The sequence below is a fragment of the Parasteatoda tepidariorum genome, chromosome 9, assembly GCF_043381705.1.
Source record: "Parasteatoda tepidariorum isolate YZ-2023 chromosome 9, CAS_Ptep_4.0, whole genome shotgun sequence".
NCBI classification, from domain to species: Eukaryota; Metazoa; Arthropoda; class Arachnida; order Araneae; family Theridiidae; genus Parasteatoda; species Parasteatoda tepidariorum.
The window spans coordinates 41,923,855-41,944,638 of NC_092212.1; the positions used below are offsets into that span (position 1 = coordinate 41,923,855).

At 28.6% G+C, this 20,784-nt stretch overlaps 1 protein-coding gene across 2 annotated transcripts in view; it reads left to right on the plus strand.

Moving 5' to 3' along the window:
* The window catches only part of sim (bHLH transcription factor single-minded), a 141,827-nt gene that overhangs the window by 16,725 nt on the left and 104,318 nt on the right, over nucleotides 1-20,784 (plus strand). For both annotated transcript variants that reach the window (XM_071184725.1, NM_001323806.1), the window contains 2 exon segments: nucleotides 16,584-16,654; nucleotides 18,219-18,407. Coding sequence is in view for 1 of the 2 variants with exons in the window: in NM_001323806.1 (NP_001310735.1) it covers nucleotides 18,233-18,407 (175 nt within the window). In the remaining variant the exon portion in view is untranslated.

Below are 20,784 nucleotides of genomic sequence, written 5' to 3' on the forward strand. Positions count from 1 at the left end.
ATTGAAATTGATGTGAAATCATTTAAAATTAATCGTATTGAAATTGATGTGAAATTAATTGAATTGAAATTGATGTGAATTATTTAAAATTAATCGTATCGAAATTAATATGAAATTATTTAAAATTAATTGTATTAAAATTGATATGAAAATATTTAAAATTAATTGTATTGAAATTTATGTGAAATTATTTAAAATTAATTGTATTAAAATTGATATGAAATCATTTAAAATTAATCGTATTGAAATTGAAGTAAAATTATTTAAAATTAATTGTATTGAAATTGATGTGAAATTATTTAAAATTAATTGTATTTTATTTATTTAAATTTATTGTACAGAACAGAACCCGTTATNTCCGGAATAGCGAGGGTCCCGATCGTTCCGGATAATCGGTTCCCTACTGTATATACCTTTATGAGTTGTATTAAGCGATTTTTTAATAGGTTATAAAGCTCGTCCGCACAAGCCCCATAGCTTGTCCACGCTAGGTAAGTGTAGAAGAACAAAACAACCCGTTTAAAAAAATATTATGGAAAAACGGAACAATTTTGTAATTCTAGATATAAACCAGAATGTAGTCAAGCGTCCAAATTATTGTTAAAAGATACTTCATGAACTAAAAATTATAATAAATATGGTTTTTTGACAAATTTTTAAAAAATCTTCCCACTCTTCCCATCTCCCCTACTCAAAATCATTACATCAAAATGTATTCAAGGTGAAATTTTTTTTAAATTTTGAGCACTGTATAGTTAATTAATCAAAGTAGTTGAAAATTTATTACAAATCCGCAAAGAGAGTTGCTTTGAAACAAATTCTTATAGCAATACAGAAAATTTGAGAAACAAAATGTTAATTTGTTGCAAATGTTAATTTGTTAATGTTAACAAATATGTTTCAATCTTGAGATCCAACACAAAATATCTGGAGCAAAGCTATTTGTTTTATTTTCTATTGTTTCGAAAAATTTTATCACAAAAATTAATGTATTAGTTAATTATTTTTTTTTAAAAAAAAGGTGAATTAGTGAATTGAATGTAGTAAAAACAGAACTGGATATGAATTTATATTATTGGCTAGTAAACAGGAAATCCACGTGACTAGGGCGATAGCGTGCCGTACGTGCCGATCTGGCCAGGAGCATATCAAATGGCCTGCCGTGAAACGTGCTTCTCAGTGTCTTTCCAAAAACGAACCCTTTATCACGTCTTTCGCGTAATGCTTCTCACGGTCAAGGTTATGTTGCGATTCACGTGAAGAAAGTATTTTCCAGTAACAATAGAGACGAAAGCTCACATTATGTTTCATTTCTTTACAATTGTTCTGAAAAGAAATTAAATTTTCGACTGATTAAGTTTTTCTATTTTCTAAACAAATATTTTAACAAAAAAAATAAATAAATAAATAGTAGTATGCAATTAGTGTTTATTTTTTTACTTGCTATTTAAAATATGAATTATGCGCAATTGATATATTACTCGATATAACATAAAACGATAATGATTTAAAAATGTTTTTCATTATTGTTTGTGTTTTCTTATTGCACAGAAAAATCGTATGATCAAATAATTTTAATAGCAAACAAGATCTAGAAATCATAGCTTTCCAGCAACTTAAAATTAATATAAATTAATAAGAAATTTGCTTGTAAATTATTAATTTAACTGTATTTTAATTCCGTTCTATTTTGGTTACAAAGGATTTAATCTACATTTGCTGAAGTTTTCCTCAACTATTTTTAACTAATACTATTATTATTTAACTTATTTGATCTCTTTAGCTATCATCTTACATTTTTATCAAAAATAAGTTTAGGGGTATAAGGGATAAGGGGTCATTCATGTACACCGTTGGAAATTTATTGGTAAAAGTGGTTAAATAGCAATTTATTTCATTATTATTTTACCATATTCAACCAAAACAGTCAAATAACCTTTAAAAAAAGAATGATATTCAAACTGCAAAGAGTGAGAAAAATCGTTTATTGATTATTTTTACCTTATACGGTTTAACAACCAGAATTCTATCCGCGCCACCTTATGAAGCCATTTCGTTCCGTGCAGTTGGATACACACAGTAGCTGAGAGAGCTAATCGGAAAAGATTGGCTGAACAGGGGTTCGTATCCCAGTGTTGATACTACAATATTTTTTTCATTTCTTCAACACTTTAAGAGTGTCTAATGTCCTACTCTCTTCTATCGGTGACCCTGGGCTATTAGAATACGAAATTATCAATCACGTATTAATGGCGCAGCACCCACAGAGCTCCAATGTCCGTTTAAGTTTTATTTCTATGGTTTAGAAATTTTGCTAGTCGTAAATAGTCTTGAAAACAGTTCTAGAAACTTATCCAGCTTGCAGGGTTTATAAATATTAAAGATTGAGTTTGAATTATTAAATAAAATACGAAGAATTAAATAGGACAAAACATTTATTATAAATAAAACAGAAAAAGAACTAACGACAAGCACAAAACACAAACGTTCCATGTGAATTATAAACAAGCCAACTGATGCCACTCACAGTTTTTAAAAATAAAATAAATAATACCGCGGTGTCCAAGAGTATCATTTTCTACAAATAGTTTCAAAACCGTAACAGTAAAACATGTTCTTAACTACAAGCTTTGTGGTTAATTAGATGGACAGACTGCTGTCGTTATTTTACCCTAATTTCAGAATGAAAATTCTAACAGTGCGCATGTTTTTTAACACTTTTGGACTCCACCTCCCCTTTTAATAGCAAAAAGAAACAGATTTCAAACCTCCTCCCACGCTTTTATGTACTAAAGTCCCAAAACCCCCTTGCTTTAATTTTATCTTTTACATCAGAAATAAGCCAATCACAAAATAATATTTCAACAGTCCCTATCCTAAAGTTAAAGGCTTAAAACTAAAAGTGGTGTTATTACATTATTTAGTATTGTTTTTTACACACTTAGGTACTATTAAGTATTTCTGTATCACCTTAAAATGCAAAATTTTTGATAAGTATGTTAAATTACCGTTTTGCAATCATTTAAATGTAAATAAGTTACATATAATTTTGATTAAGTTCTATTTATCTTATATCTATTATCTTTAGTTCTATTTATCTTTATCTATAGCTGTGATAAGCTGTGTATTTTCGACGCATTCAATTATAATAATTATTACAAAATAGTTGTGAAGAAATACTAGTAATTAACTTTTCGCACTTTTACTAAATAACCTCTTTGAAAAAAAGATTTAATGAGTTTTTATATCCAATAAAAAGTAAATAAGAATTTAAAAAACAAGGCTAAAGTTGAAAAATGAGAACAGGATGAACAGAATGATTAGGTATAAATTTTATCCTAATAGAATCAGGTACCAAATCCGTGTTAATAAAGTTTTAGAATCTTCTAATGAAATAATTTTCAATTTATCACATTTAATTCCAGAAATAAATTTAATTAATATTAAAAATATTAATTAAAAATAATAATTTAATAAATTAACAAAACATTAATAATTAATTTAATTAATAATAAATTACATAATTGCAGGAAAAAATTTTCTTGCAAAATGCAGATCCGTGTTCAGCAACCCAAAAAACATGAATGTGCAAAAAATAATGAATGCCAGTTTTTTCAGGCAACCCCCATTTTTAAGCTCTATTTCCTGGACTATCTTTTCAACCGTTTTTGTTTCTTTATTTTTAGTAATTTCGTTATTAAATGTTAAATATACATCACTATTCATTCAGCTCAAAAATTGATATTTTTACGTCTGAATTTAAATTACAATTGTAGAATTCAGAATTTATTCTACATTTTATATTTTCTTCCATATTCTCAAACCTAAGAAAGATAGAAAAAAAAATTTAAGCATTTGTTTAATGGCAACACTTCTCGTGTCAAAACTCAGATGATTTATGTCCATGCTTTGTGGTAAGAAATAAAACATACACTGAGCGCACGTGCTGTTTACGTTCAGAAGAATATTCAGCTTTGGACACATGCGTGCACCTGTGCGTCGATTTCTTTCTGCGCAGACAGAACTCATCTTCAATCTTACTTACTGAGAATATTTTATTTATCAATAAAATTGGGACACACTTTTGATTTAAGGAAACCAATGTTGAATGTTTTTTTTCTTTTTCACATTCCATCTCGCTGAAAGACAGTATCAAAATAATGTACAGAAAAATGACATACCTTTTTTGTACAATAGCATCTGGCCATAAATTTTACCTTATATTTAGCGAGAGGAAGAAAAAAAAAGATAACTTTAACTTGGACAACTTTACCACCAGGGAAATTTTGTCAGATAGAACTTAGTCGGGGCATAAGACATTTCAAAATCCTGGTTATTATTTTAAATATTTATTGTTTTTGCATTCCTTCAAATAATTAATTTTAAACACAGTAGCTTTGTATATCTATAAAGTTTCTTAATACAATTAGTTCATCAAAGCTGTTTATGCTTCATGTTAACATGTAGGTAAACACTAAAGATGCATTTCTAATTCAAGTGCTGAAATTAGATTTTAAATTTGATTGATAAATATTATTCGTCACTGTTCGATTGTATGCATAAAAGTACGCCCGTTTGTTTTCCCGGGAGAATTCCTGTAAAAATTATCCGATTGCAAGCTTAATAGCTCATGTGATGGCTCGTTGAATTTGGCCCACTAATTGCTTGAAGCACGAGGAAGGTCATTAACTATAGTCATTACAAACGTAAAAACATTCTTCGCCGATTTGTTGGAGTTGGATCAGTGAAAAACAAATCTGGAATTAAAATTACGTATGGTTGTATAATAATTTTAGAATCGTTTCATCAGATAAGTCATAGCTTATAGCTCACACTGTTAATTGTTTTTGGTAAATACGGATACAGTAATGACTGTGATAAATCGTAACTGTTACGCATTGGGATTGTGCAAATTTTAAAAACACGTTTCTTTTTTTTTTTTAATGGAATGAATTAATTAATGAACGAAATTTGTCTTTTTATACCGTAATTTAAAAAATCTAAGTGTACAAACTCATTGAAAGTAGCAACAAACAGTAAAAAAAAATGGAAATTATGTATTGAGGGCTAATTCAGTGGGATAATTGGTCACAAGGATAAAAAAAAAACAAAAAAACATGTATTTAAGAAAGAATAGAAGTGACATTAACTGCATTGAATTTACATTTTTGAAAATTTAAATTTGATAATTTATCGCAGCTCATGTGATGTAATTTCCTAAAATAAAAATAATAATAGTCCAGTACAATTAGACTATCCAAGAAATTAATATCCAAGATTTTTTTTATTGAAAGATTTCTATATCCTCATAAATGATACCTGAAAACTCCCCTACTCCCCTGTACACGCTTCCCTCTTTTTTGAGGGAAAGTGGAGTGATTAGAGGGAGAAAATTAAATTTCATCTGTACTGGTAAGTGAGACATTGTTTCTGTTGTACGTTAAATTGAATTAGGGCAATCATGAGACGATCGAACTAATAGTTTAGAAGTTACGAGGGTTTTACGTACAAACGTACGATTGTGTACTTGTACCAATTTATGCACCAGACTTTGCTAACTTGATAAACCTCTATTAATTGATTTGTGGGAATTATTAAACTTTGCAAAACTGAATATCGTAATAAACTAACAAATGATAATATAATGACTAGCAAATTTGTAAGGGAACAAAAAAATTATAAACAAAAAAGTAAAACAGCTATAATTAAATGAAGAAATAAATTAATTATACGAACAATATACACATATCTGATTAACGATCATTTCAACTATAAACCTGTATCATCAAATTTGAAAATAATACACCCTTATACCAAAATTATAATTAAACCACTACCATTTGATTAGAGGAAATTATTAAACTTTGCAAAATTAAATGTCGCGATAAGTCAGCATTGTTGTAAAGAAACTAATAAATACGTTTAACAAATGTTAAACAAATAAATAAAGCAACTAATTAAGTGAAGAAGTATGCAAATATGCAAATGATACGAAAAACTAAAACGAAATTCAATCAAGGGAGATTTCAACTAAAAATCAGTAGCAGCATCGGTGAAAATAATAAATCCTTGGACAGAAATATTAGATAAATCTCTGTTATTTGTTTTATGGGGATACATTATTCAACTTAACAAAATTGAATATCTTAATAAGGCGACAAATTTGTAAGGGAACAAATAAAACAATTCAGTCGATGATAAACAAATAAATAAAGCAACAATAATTAAGTGAATAAATAAATAAATTCAGCTCATAATGCGAAAAATTAGCATAAAACCTAATCAAAGAGCATTTCACTTATAAATCAGTATCAGCATCATTGAAAATAATAAATCCCTGGACAGAAATCCAAGATTAACCTCTATTATTTGCTTTACAAAATGCGTTATCCAACTTTATAAAAGAATTCATCTCATGAGGTAAACGATATTTGTGGTGAGATATCTTTCCCTCTGACTAAATTTCAAAGAATATCATAAAAAAAACTAAATAAATAAAAAAAAAACTGTCCAGCAAGTCCGGTTCCTAATACATACAACAATTCTATACGCGGCTGTGACTTTCTGAATAAACTTTGCTCAGCTGTTTATATAAACAAAATATTTTTATTATCCCCCCTTACTCTGTTACAATGTTCCCTTTTCCTCATACCTCCCAGGTGGTGATGAAAAGAATTCGACTTTTTCGAAACATACGATTTTTTCCGGTTTTCGTTCTTTTTTTGCGAAGAGAATTTAGTTCTACAGACGTTTTTGAAAATGTTTAAGCCTTTCAAGATTACTAATATTCAAAGTTTCTATGAGAAAAGCATGTTAAAATGTTTAATGTAAAAAGTTTTTTTTTTTTCTTTCCAATGGAGGAAAATTGAAGAATTAGTTTATATTTGGAAATTTTCGAATCTTATTAAGACATAAATTTTCTTAATCTTAGACTCTTAAATTTTACGTTTTCTAAGAGAAGCGTGTTAAAAATGAATTTTCAAATTTTGCATAACTTGCAAACTATTGCAACATAGTAATTCGCAGCCCAAAAAGTGCCAGATAGAATAGATAGATAAAATAGATAGATAGAATAGATAGATAGATAGATAGATAGATAGATAGATAGATAGATAGATAGATAGAGTAGATAGATAGAATAGAATAGAATAGAATAGAATAGAATAGATAGATAGAATAGATAGATAGAATAGATAGATAGAATAGATAGATAGAATAGATAGATAGATAGAGTAGATAGATAGAATAGATAGATAGATAGAATAGATAGAGAGATAGAAAGAATAGATAGATAGATAGAATAGATAGATAGAAAGAATAGATAGATAGATAGAATAGATAGATAGATAGAATTGATAGATAGATAGAGATAGAGAGAGAGACAGAGCATAGATTTNGATAGAATAGATAGATAGATAGAGTAGATAGATAGAATAGATAGATAGATAGAATAGATAGAGAGATAGAAAGAATAGATAGATAGATAGAATAGATAGATAGATAGAAAGAATTGATAGATAGATAGAGAGAGAGATAGACAGAGCATAGATTTTCCTACAAAACAATTTTATAAATGGCGTCCTTTTGTAACTGAGAGAGACAGAGCATAGATTTTCCTACAAAACAATTTTATAAATGGCGTCCTTTTGTAACTGTCCTCTAATTTTAAACTATCGTTATTGTTTTAAACAAAGACGTATCAATAAGACAATTTTTAAGCAACAAATTATTCTACAGAAATAAGTTGTTATTTTCCAATATGTGAAAATGTATTAAAGCTCATTTTCTCTGTAACTAGTATGAATTAGAACTTTTCAATTAAATTTATTACAAATTTATTACTCAAAAAAAAAAGGAATTTAAAAAGGTGTGTTGTATATTTTTATCTATTTTTTTTTAATATTGAGAAGCAGCAACCTTAAAAAGAATTAGTGATTTATAAATTTACTAAGTATAAACCTATTCTCTTAACATCAAGGGACAATAATCATAAGACGAATGTATAAATCTATACAATTAAAAAAGGGAACATTAGCCACAAGAATAATAAATAATGTGTACATTTATAAGATATAAATTTCCATTTTTAACACTAAGGAATGGCAACCTTAAAAAGAATTAGTAATGTATAAATTTACTAAGTATTAACCTATTCTTTTTACATTAAAGAGCAATAATAATACGAATTAGTAACGTATAAACCTACATATTTAACAAAGAATAAGATTAGCCATAAAAAGAATAAGTAATTTGTACATTTATTTGTTATAAATCTATATTTTTATCAAAGTTAGTAATGCATAAATTTACTATGTAAAAACCAACACTTTAAACATCAAGAAATAACTTTGAAAAGATTATTATAACGTATATAAATCTATTTAGTATGCATAAATCTATACTTTTATCATTAAAGAACAATAACCCTCGAAAGAAATAGAAATGTATAAATCTACTTTTTTAACATTAAAGAACAAGAAGAATTATTACTATATAAATTTGCTAGATATAAACTTTTAACATTAATCAACATTGAGGACCCTTTTTGTAGTGTTTAAGTTATGTCATTTGATTTTTCTAGCCGTATCTGGTTAAAATAATGAAGGAAGGGAACTGACATGGAAAAAAAATGACGAAATATGAAATAAACATAAAAATTAGTATTTTCTGTAATATACCATATGCACAATTTTTTCTCTCTAAGTTCTGTTCTAGAATCATGCATCAAACAAAAATGCTTTTCTTTTTTCTACTCAAACAAAATTATAAAATGCTTTTTTTTATTTTTATTTATTACATAAATCATGAAGCTTAGTAGAGGTAGAGTAATTGTAAGCTTAAAATTCTCACACAGTTTGCTTCCATTTTTGCATAGATGGCAATGGTGCAAAGTATATTTTAAAAGTCTATACAACTAGCCAAAGTTGCTTATTGTTATTATAGATTTCATTAATGGTTTTGTTTATGAAAGTAATTAATAAATACATTGAGATTGATTATTTTACTTTTATTTCCCCTTGTTGGATGCTAAAAAATATAAATTATGATTACACATATCTCACCGTAAATCCTAATGAAGCAAAAATAAACCATACTCTCAATATGAAGAATAAAAAATTTCTTTTTTGTCTTTTATTTATGAATTTTTTTTTTTTTGAATTGTTAACTTTATTTAATTGCTTAACTTTTATGATACATTTCTTCCAACTAAATCAGTTTGCGAAATTTCATTTTAAAGAAATTCAACTCAAATAATTCTACCTTTTAATTTGAATTAATCATGCATAAAAGAGTTAATTTAAATTTTCGCCTGAAACCTCATATAATATATATATATNATATATAAGTTATATTATATATACTCGTACAGAACTACATTATATAGGCTCTATTTATCATCTGTACTACATAATTGGGTTTGGTTGTTACTCTCAGAAAAATTAGTTCAACGTTAAACCATCAAATTGGTACCTTGAGCCTGAAAAGATGCTGCAACCTTCATAAGATGTTAAATTAAACCATATTTCAGTTCAAAATAATAACCAATTCTTGTAGTCAAATTCAAGAACCCCAATACTGGTTCAATTTGACAAAGTTTGCAGAAAATTTGGAATTTGAACTATAATATGGTTCATCGAGTTTCACAATTTCTTATAAGTGTAGATTGTGCAAGTTTCTTTTCATCTATATTTTTGCAAGACAGAAGAGTATTTCTAAATAATTATGACAGTCATTTCAGCTCCCTTTTTCATGTAATCAGCCTTCCAAGACCTATGTAAAAATCGCACAAAAAAGTTTTTATAACTGGTATACCGTGTGCTTTAAATAAATGTTTGTTAAAAAAAAAGCTCTGCTACATCCTTGCAGCATCCGTTTCTGAAGGATCTCGTTTATAGCAATAACGAATTCAGTTTTATCCAAAGTCATTTATTTTATTTTTATAACCGACGATGAACAGCGAACCCAATTTTGGGCTTTTAACCACCAATGCTCAACTCCATATTCTTGTAATTTTAAACCCAATTCAGAAGACAAGGGAAGTCCTGGATCGAGTACTGGGAGAAATTTGCCTTCTTGGAGGACTTTTTAAAGGAACTAACCCGCATTTGCGTTACATGGAGAGAAAGACCACGAGAACCTCCCACGATTAGCCTAACGGCAAAAGGACTCTTAACTCATGATTCGTCTAACACTGAGGATATTTCACGTCAGCACTGTGGATGGTACAAGCCGGATGCGGATTTGTATCAACCAACTCGTATCAACTTCGCTGGGATTCGAAACCGGTTTACCTCATTGGGAGGCGAACGTTCTATCCCCTGAGTTACCGCAGCTCTCAAAGTCATTTAGAGCTTATTTATAAAAGTTTCAACTAAGAACACCAAAAAATAAAAAAATGAAAATTCATAAAAAAATTTAAATTTTCACAAGTGTTGCGGAACTTTTTTTAACAGCTTAGTAATAAAACTAATAATGGTTGAATCAATCTGGAAATGTAAATAATTGCGTGTCAAATCTCTTGTTACGTGAGTAGATAGTCGCTCAAGAAAATATGTAATGCTGTAAATAGAGTTGCAATTTTGCGAGAAAACTAAGTGTGGCAGATGTGTAAGCACAGATGGCGTTAGATGAGGTACCGCTTTTGACTTCGCGAGCAATTAACTTTGACACCGTAGGACGATGGCTGTAAATCTCTCACGTTGGATCACCTCAAAAAATGTCAGCATAAAGTGGGGAAACTAAGGTGTTTACCTTGTTTTTATTTCAATCTGTCAAGAAATTTGCCACACACACATAGAAAGGAATAGTGGGGAAAGAAACATAAGTTAAATATGTCGTCTAATGATTAAGCGTCTTTTGGCTCAATTTTTGATTCAAAAAAATTGAGAACCAAACTTTCGATGATTCTTTACTGATATTTATATTTACTGATATTCTTTACTGATATTTACTAAATTTACTGATATATATATATATATATATATATATATATATATATAGAGNTAACCCGCATTTGTGTTGCATGGAGAGGAAGACCACGAAACCCTCCAACGGTTAGCCTGACAGAATGGGGACTCTAACCCATGATCCGTTTACCACTGAGGATATTTCACGTCAGCACTGTGCTTGGTGCTAGCCGGATGTGGTTTCGTATCTACCAGCCATCGCTGGGGATTCACCTCATCGGAAGACGAATGCTCTATCCCCCGAGCCGTCGTGGTGCTCCCAACTAATTGCTAAATTAACAAAATTTTAACTTGATTTTTAATTTTTAAATGCTAATTTCGAAAATCTCGAACATTGCCCAAAAACGAAATTTTAGAGCAGAGTTTTGATCATTAGATTATATTACGCAAAATACGCATGAAGATAAGACTGTACTTTATAAAAGTGCGTCAGAAACATGAATATTACAACTCGAAATCCTCTGTAGAAGATAATTCAATGCAATTGGAACATATAACAAATTATTTGAAATTTAGATATAAAGTAGCAAACCAAATGTTCTAAGTGAGTGGGAATGGTAATCTCTTTTAACGGAAGTTGTTTTAATGAAAGGAAAATTCAGGAGAAAATTCTACTGCGTTTGCTAGAAAAAAAGGTTATATTCATCCTAAAGTTAATTACTTTCTATATTTCTTTAAAGAAAGTTGATAAGAAAGGAGCGCGTTGAAATTAATGAGTGGTAAAGATTCTTGAATAAAACCACGAATGGCAAAATCGTGACTTGCAAAACAGCAAATGTCGAAATCGTGATATATGCATTAGGATTGGGATTCGTAATAAATTTGACGGACAATTGGTCGATGTTTAAAGGACATCTGTGTAGAGAATACCGTGCAAGTGCTTATGGTACATTAAATACAATGGTTTAGAATGCTCCATTTACATCTATACGCATTTTCGTCATTGGCTGCTTTTATACTTGCTACTTTCATACTTGCTACTTGCAAGTGCTTATGGTACACTAAATACAATGGTTCAGAATGCTCCATTTACATCTATACGCATTTTCGTCATTAGCTGTTTTTATACTGCTCGCGTTTTTTTTTTTTTTTTTTTGCTGCTTTAGAAAATTAAAGAGAAATTTTTAAAAAAAATATTTAAAAAAAGCATAGTTGTTTAAAGGTACAAAGATGCATGACCAATAACATAAAATGTTGTATAAAAATCGAATGTTATTTCTTCGCTTTTAAATTTTGTTTAAAATGTCTTAAACACATTATAAAATAATTTTAATTTAATGAACTGATTAGAAATATTTTTCCTTGTTTATTATTTTTATTAGCGTAATATGAACGCTGCTTTTCTTTTAACTGAATTTTTCTTTGCGATTTTTGCTTTTATTTTCAAATAAATTATCCTTTTCCCCTTTTTTTTAAAAATTGCATTAAAGTTATTGCTCAGAGGTTAATTATTGATAGAAGGTCAGTGATAATTTGTTTTTATAATTGCATATTTATTATTCTGTGAATAAAAAAATTGAAAAACTGTAAAAGTGACAATCGGAATTCATTTGCAGAATAGAAATTTTTTTAGATTGGATAACAGTAAAATGAAAACAAATATAATTTATAATTCTTAGTTGTTTCTGACCCAAATAAAATGGGAAAAGTTTTTATTCCCTTTTTAAATAACTCACGATTAAAATTAAATGGCAGAAAATTCTTAAACCTCAACCTCTTTGTCATGCCGCCTACACGTTGGAGGGAATAAACTTTTTCCTACCTTATTAAAACATCAGTTAATATTTTTCTAAAACTCCAAAAACTGGACAATAATAAAAAAGTATTGTTTTCAAGTGACTTTCAGCGCGAAGGAATTATTAGCCACATACGACAACCCTTTATAACTAATTATTCATAAAATAAGTAACAACGCCAAAAAGTTTATATCTTTTGTCACGTTTAGGCGAATAATCCTTTTAGGTAAAACTGTTCTTTATGATTTCAAGAAAACTTGAGCATGTGCCGACATCATACAGAAATGAAAAGAAAAAAAATTATGGTAAGGCGCTCCTCAAGACAAAGGTTTTCTTCCGTCATGGCTAGGTTGTCTTGGAATTTATGACTCTCATTTTCGGTTTTTCAGGTTTACCACTCCTTTTCTCTTGAGTAAGCAGATGGTGAAATTTGTCGCAGAACATTTTCAGTTTTTTTGTCATTTTTATGTCGTTTGGGGCGAACGAGTTAGGACCCTTTTCATATCATAACGAACCGTAAAAGGCGTTACTTTGTTATATCGTGCTTGTTTTAAACAAGGAATAGTTTTTTTTTTCTTTTTCTTTCTAGGATTAATTGGAGAGTGTTACAGGAACCGACAATTCAAATTTTGGAAAGATTAGTACTTGGAAAAGGAGTGATAATGTTCTAGATGAAATGTATAGTAATTTTTACAATGCACGTTTTGACGAATGAAAAATGTGGAATTTCGTAACCATATATTTTTTTTTATTCCTTAATAAATCTCTTTCATTTTATAACCGTCATTGAATAGCCAACCCAATTTTCAGTTAAATACTACCAATGTTCAAATCCGTAACCTTGTAATTTTGAACCCAATCCGTAAGACGAAGGAACTATGTCAATTATTGGGCGAAATTTGACATCGAGAAGGACTTTTTTATTGGAGCTAACCCGCATTTGTGTTACAAGTAGAGGAAAACAACGAAAACCACTTTCGGTTAGCCTGACGGTAAGGAGACTCTAACCCATCATCCGCATACCACTGAGGATATATTACGTCAGCACTACGGTCAATGCGAGCTGGGTGTGGAATTCGAATCAACCAGACATCGCTGGGACTCAAACCCGGGTCACCTGATTGGTAGGCGAGTGCTCTATCCCCTGAGCCACCGTAGCTCTTATAAAAATATTAAATTTTAGAAATAGAGTTGTAGACATTTTTTTTCCGCACGATTGTAACAGCTAGTTGTTGGCAAAGGGGAATGTTGGTTGAGCGGACGCTATACCGTGAGAGAAACCCTTCATGACAAATACAAATTCTCTTTCATCTCTATAAGTGATTTAACATTTAAAGTGTAAGTAATTTAAGATTTAAGGTATAGATAAAAGGAGTTTAGGTAAACAAAAAAATTGAAAATGCTGAAGAAAAGGTTTTCAAAATGCAAACAAAGTATATATAGCAGGGTTAATCAAGATTTACGAAGTGGAAAACTAATATGAAATAATTTATTTATATCTTGATAATTTGAAAAAAAAAATCATCGCTGATAACTTCACAGTTTATTCTATGTTCACCTTTTTTCCATACTTTAAATTTTAAATAACTTCTGTAAATAAAAGAAAATTTCCCTTCAAGCGTTTCTCTGAGGTATAACTTCCCCTTTATGCGTTACAATTTTGAGACAACTTTACACAAGACACTACAGTTTTACAGATAATTTATTTTCATCCATTTATTGTTATCACCATGGAAATTTATCTTTAAAAAAAGAAGACAGTCTCTTGACGTTTTTTTCTTACTTACTTACTCGAAACTAAAAATTGATATGCAAAGGGTTGTTGTTTAAGGATAGCCGTTTATTAACCTGTCATTTATTAGCAACGCCTGTAAATTTTTAACAGTGGTTCATGACCGCTAGATCAAATTTTGTTCAACTTTTGACAGTGACCTCTATATTAATTTTGAAAGTGATTCGAATGGCTAATGCGAAGGAAAGTCACAGTCTTGTAATTGGTCAGGTTCTTTACGCCGAAATAAAGTTATAATAAAGGATTAGTGGCGGAGAATTCCTCCTAGCAGAATGTATGCGAACGTCCCACTACAGCAATTTAGATCGAAGGGCAGATACTGGTACTAATTACACCTTCTTCGCACCACGCTCACAAAATGTTAAACTGCGTGCGGGTTTTTCAGCCTCTTGGAAGCAGCTAGAGATATTACATTTGAGTAAATTCTGAGTTACTAAGACACGATCATGGAAAACAAAAATCCAATCAGACCACAGTCTTGTGAAAATGAAAACTATTTCTGTTATAATTTTTCAATATTCAAAAAGTTATTTTAGAGTTCATAAAATTGAGTAAAAATTTAGTAATTTATTTTCATTAAAGTAAAAAAATCTTAAATGTAAAAAAAAATTAAAAGATAATAAATTTTAAATACATTAAATTTTAAAGCAAATATTTTCTTCAAAATAGAAATAGTTAAGAATTGAAGGTTTGCTTTGAGTTTAGGGTACATTCAAATTATAGATTTTTAAAAATTTTCCTTGGCGAAAGCGTTTTGAAGAACTTTTTTAACTTCTGGCCAATCTTAAAAATATATTCATTTTGGAAGGACAATATTCAATATTTTTTTTAAGTGAACTCAATGGAAAAGTTTAGTGGAAAAGTATTCTTACTGAATTTAGAAAGACCCAGTTAGAAAATATAATAACTGCAGAAAGATATTTAAAAAAAACATTATACTATTGCAAAGTATGTTATTTAAAAATGTGACCGAAAAAATATTGAGTTTTATGAATGCAGGTAGGCGTGGAGCCAAACTTTGGAACAAACTTTCTTCTAATAAAAGCTGTGATTTTTGTATGAAAATTTTAAAACTTTTTGAAAAATTAATTTAAAAATTGCTATATTTTAAGTTTTACGAAGTGAGCTGCATTATAAGAGAATTTTTCTTCGTATCATTAACCATTTTGCACAGGCAATAAAAGGAATATGCTATCAAAACTATTGATGTATTGTGAAATTTTCCTTACTTCATTTGAGTAGAATTATTTTTCATAAAGATTTTTTTTTAACGTTTCTCAATTCATAACTCTGATTTCTGAAATGAAATCAATTTCAGTTTTACAAAACAATCGCGTTGCTATCATGTTATTGTGTACAATTTTCTTTCTTTTTTTAAATAATTAAAGCATTATTTAACTTAAACTAAAAGTTTAATTTTCAAAAATATCCATCGGGTTTAAGAAGAAAAATTGGATCGATATTTAAGATTTAAGAAGAAAGAAAAACGTGCGAATTTTTATTAAATAAAAAAAAAGAAAAGGATTTTCTCCTAAAGTTTTGAAAAAGGAATTCAGAAAAATGTGTTTCAAGTTCAGCAAATTAGTCACCAAGCTTCTCTGCATAATATCTTATTTAGTTCGTGATGACCTTTATTGTAATTGGTGTAAAATCAAAACGGTTTTATTGAAAGAAATGATTTGACAAGAAAGAAAAAAAAAAAAATCCGAAAAGCAGAAAGATTTTGATGGAGAAAAACTAAGGATAAAGATAATGTGTTCATGCTATTTTTTCTTTCTTATTTTTGTTACTTATGTACCATCTAATATATTTTAGTTTTTTCGTTTATTTATGCATTTATTCCCATTATTTAAAGAAAAAATCATTATTATTATTTTTTTGTATTTATTTATTATTTTTTTAACTTTTTTAAATTTCTTTTTATTCTTTAATTATTATTTCATTATTATTTTATTATTATTCATCATTGTTTTTTTTTTTAAATCTATAAACTTAAAAATTCTTTCTTCTCCTTTTTCTTTCCTTTTCTTTTTTTCTTTCTTTTTATTATTATTTTGTAAACACAACTAACTTTATTTGTTTTTACAGGGCAATGTAAAGTAACATGTCAAAATTTCGTCAAAAAGAACATCCAGGCTAGCGAGGAATAATCTTTCCTTGTAAGTATCTCATGTAACGTATACTCATGTATCTGTATATTACAGACAATATTATTTAAAATAATATTATTGACCACACATATTTTTGACCACATTACTTAATCATCAATTGTAGCAAATGAATACTATTTTTAACATCTAGAAAAATTAGCTTTTCTCTTAAAACTTATCTTATGCATCTATTAAAAAATATATTAATCGCTGATTTATGTCAATGAATTAAAGAAATCTAACTAAGAAAGTATTCGCATGCTAAGTGCGGATTTCGTATAGTATATTACCATAGTATTCCTATGGAAATTTTATAACATACTTTAAGGTAAATCAGAGTAACTCATAAAATATAAGAGTCTGCTAAAATCTATTAATATGAATTTTCTTTTAAAACGAGTGACAATATAATCAAACATAGAACATAAATTATATGTTGAGAAATAGAGCATAAATTATGCCCTACTAAAATTAACTATGCTGTTTCTTAAATTATAAATTCAGATCATGATTCATTAAGACAAACTTTTATCGACTAAATCAAAGATACTCATTGTCAGTGAATATAAAATTTACCAAATTTAGTTAATAAAATTATTTTAAAATAAGTAACTGAATAATCAAATCCGAGTCATAAGAACATTTAGAAAATATTTTTTGAATCTAAAAAAAATAATAATAAAAATAAATGAAGAAAAGAAGCTTACGCTGTATTATATTGTATGAGGAAAACAAACAATGAAAAGGTGCTTGTCTATACCTTTTGACTTGGCGTGGTGTTTAACGGGAATTTGAAAAGTGAAAAATATACCCTTTCATTGAATTATAATATCTATAATAAAACTAAAATTTAAAAAAAATATTTTTATTTTTAAAGGCAAAATGCGAAAATTTTTTTAAAATTCAAAATAGCACTCTATGCAGTTTGAAAAGAATTGTGAGAATCCCAGCGACTGCAGGTCGGTATGAATTTCTCATCCGGCTTGCACCGACCTCAGCGCTGACGTGAAATACCGTCAGTTGTAGACAGATCATAGGTTAGATTCCCCTTGCCGTCAGGCTAACCGTGGGAGGTAGGCTCTCGTGGCCTTCCTCTCCATGTAACGCAAAAGCGGGTTAGTTCCATCAAAAAGTCCTCCACGAAGGCAAATTTTTCCCAATACTTAATCCAAGAGTTCTCTTGTCTTCTGGACCGGGCTCAAAATTTATATATATATATATATATAATCAAAATAGAGAAAACATGGAAACAATTACAGAACAATGAGAAAAGGGGAAAAAAAGAAAAATAATAATAAAAATAATAAGAAACCGGAAAAAAAATATCTGAAAAAAAGGGGAAAAAATAATAAAAATCCGGAAAATAAAAGATATAATCTTTTCATCAGCTCACACGATTATATCCGCAAAAAGGAGTGTTTTCTAATATTGTATCAATATAGCCAAAGCAAAATACATCAATACAATACAATAGTATCAACAATCAATTCAATACAATACTTTCTCTTTATATATATTATTCAGAATTTCATTTTCAAATGAAATAAGAAAATACAATGCTCTTTTCTTTTAGGCTTTGCGAACAGAATGAAGGAGAAATCCAAAAATGCTGCTCGCTCTCGCCGAGAGAAAGAAAACGCTGAGTTTTTAGAACTGGCTAAACTCCTTCCACTTCCTCCCGCCATTACTAGCCAACTGGACAAAGCATCCATCATCCGTCTCACAACATCCTACCTAAGGATGAGGGAAGTCTTTCCTAAAGGTAAGCTTTTCAATCAATGCAATGTTTTTCATTAGCAGATAATTCCTGTCAGAAAAAACCCAACGCTTTCATTAATTGCTATGTTTTATTCAGAAGATGCAAGGATTCCATCAATTGCTATCATGAATTACATCAACGTTTTTATAAATTGCTATGTTTCATTCAGAAGATCCAAATTTTCCATCAATCGCTGTCTCAATCAAGCAAACTTAATGCTTTCTTCAATTACAATGTTTTAATTAGGAAAACTCCATGTTTCTATCAATGGCCATATTTCAGTTAGAAATGATTTTTCAGCGTATTAATTTAAATAAAAAAACATTATTATGATTTTAAATTTTAAAACACAAAACAATTATTTTATTTATTTTTATATTAATTATTTTTTAAAGTTTGCTTAATAGTCAGCAATATTTTGAATGTCATAAAAAATACTTTTAAGACAATGGAGCATCATTCAGCATTGTTTGAGCACATGCTGTTCATTTCGTTTAAAAAAAAAAGGAAAGAAAAAAAAAAGATATAATCTGAGTTAATAACAATGCAGGAAAAATGTGTTATTACAATATATTGATAAATTTTAATAACAATGCAGGAAAAATGCGTCATTACAATATACTGATAAATTTTATTAACAATGCAGGAAAAATGTGTTATTACAATATACTGATAAATTTTGATCTAAAAATAAAATGCTTCATTTTTTAAGATTGTAACTAAGTATTACCCGTTAGAATCACCTTGATTTTAAGTAGTTTGCTATAAAATATGCAAAAATTCACATTTCCATTGCTTATTTTAATTCAACTGCTTTGTTTAATAAGTTTAAATGGATGCTTATGTATTTTTATACACAAACAATTTTTGATTTTTATATACGAATATACTACAAACGATTTTTATATTACAAACGATTTTCATATTACGAACGATTTTTATATATTACAAACGATTTTTATATCGCAAACACTTTTTATATTACAAATGATTTTTATATTCAAACGATTTTCATACACAAACGATTTTAAACACAATCGATATCGTCAATGAATGTCATTGTTGTGAATGAATGGATATCGTTAATGTCAAATGGAAAATATCAACTGGATTCTTCATCAAGATTAAAAAACCCTCCCATTCTTATAATTCTTTTTGGTAATCTATGAATAATTCGATCTTAAAACCATTATTGACTATCAGTTTAATTTACTTCCACATAGAATTGTTGAATTTTTGCAAGAAAATTTGTTGAAATATTTTACGAAGTCAAAATTTAATCACAAACGTGCTTTCATCTACCTTTATTTAAAATGAAGAGTGTTTATTATCATTATTATTATTAAAATTTCTTCAGGTCATAATTTTTGATTAAAGAACACGCAAAAATATTATTACACATTCTCAAAGGAGTAAACGGCAGATATTTTTTAATTTAGATAATATTGACGCTGCTTATTCTTTTAATATAAATTCAATGTCTATTTGTATCCATTAAGCATAAATCTATAACTGGGAGGGGAAACTGAATTCATTCTAGTAAGAATAGAAGAAATTATAAAAATTTAACGAAGAAAGTATAATAAGCGCACTGCATCTGTAAAAGTTCAGTCATAAATTTATTGCAAATTTATTTAGTCATTAATCATTAATTATCAACTGTGATAAGTAACTAAACTGATTAGCTATTCTAAATACAAATTAAACACACTTTTTAAACAGTGGCATAGTTTGGGGAACAAAACCCCCTCCAAAATTAAGCATTACTTGATTAATGAATTATAGTATGGTATTTAGATATAAAAAAAAGTTTTCGTTATTCATTTTTTTATAATTCAAACGTTTAATATACACGGGTTCAAGAAATTAAGAGAATTTGCAGACTTGGTCGATTATCTCTAGAACTACTAGACTGATTTTAATGAAATTTTATCTGTACATGCATTGATACAATACAAAACAAATAACCATTCAACAATTGTAATACACACTCATGATCGCGCTCGTTGAAGTCGAAAGGTATGAAATTACCACAGGACACTTCAGGCCAATTGACACAGGAAATAATGAACTGCCTTATTTCAAGTATGAAATCACTCTGCAGGAGGAGACCATACCCCCTATTAACCCATTTTTTGTTTTGTTTATTCCGCAACCGCTGTTTCATACTTTCCAACTTCAACGAATGTTTCGCATAATTATACAACTATTGAATGTTTTTTTTTTTGTTTTGTATTGTATCAATATATGTACAAATCAAATTTCATTAAAATCGGATCAGTAGTTCTAGAGATAATCGACCACGTATGCAAATTCTCGTAATTTCTTAAACCAGTCTCTCTCTCTCTCTCTCTCTCTGTCTCTCTCTCTAATGTAAGTG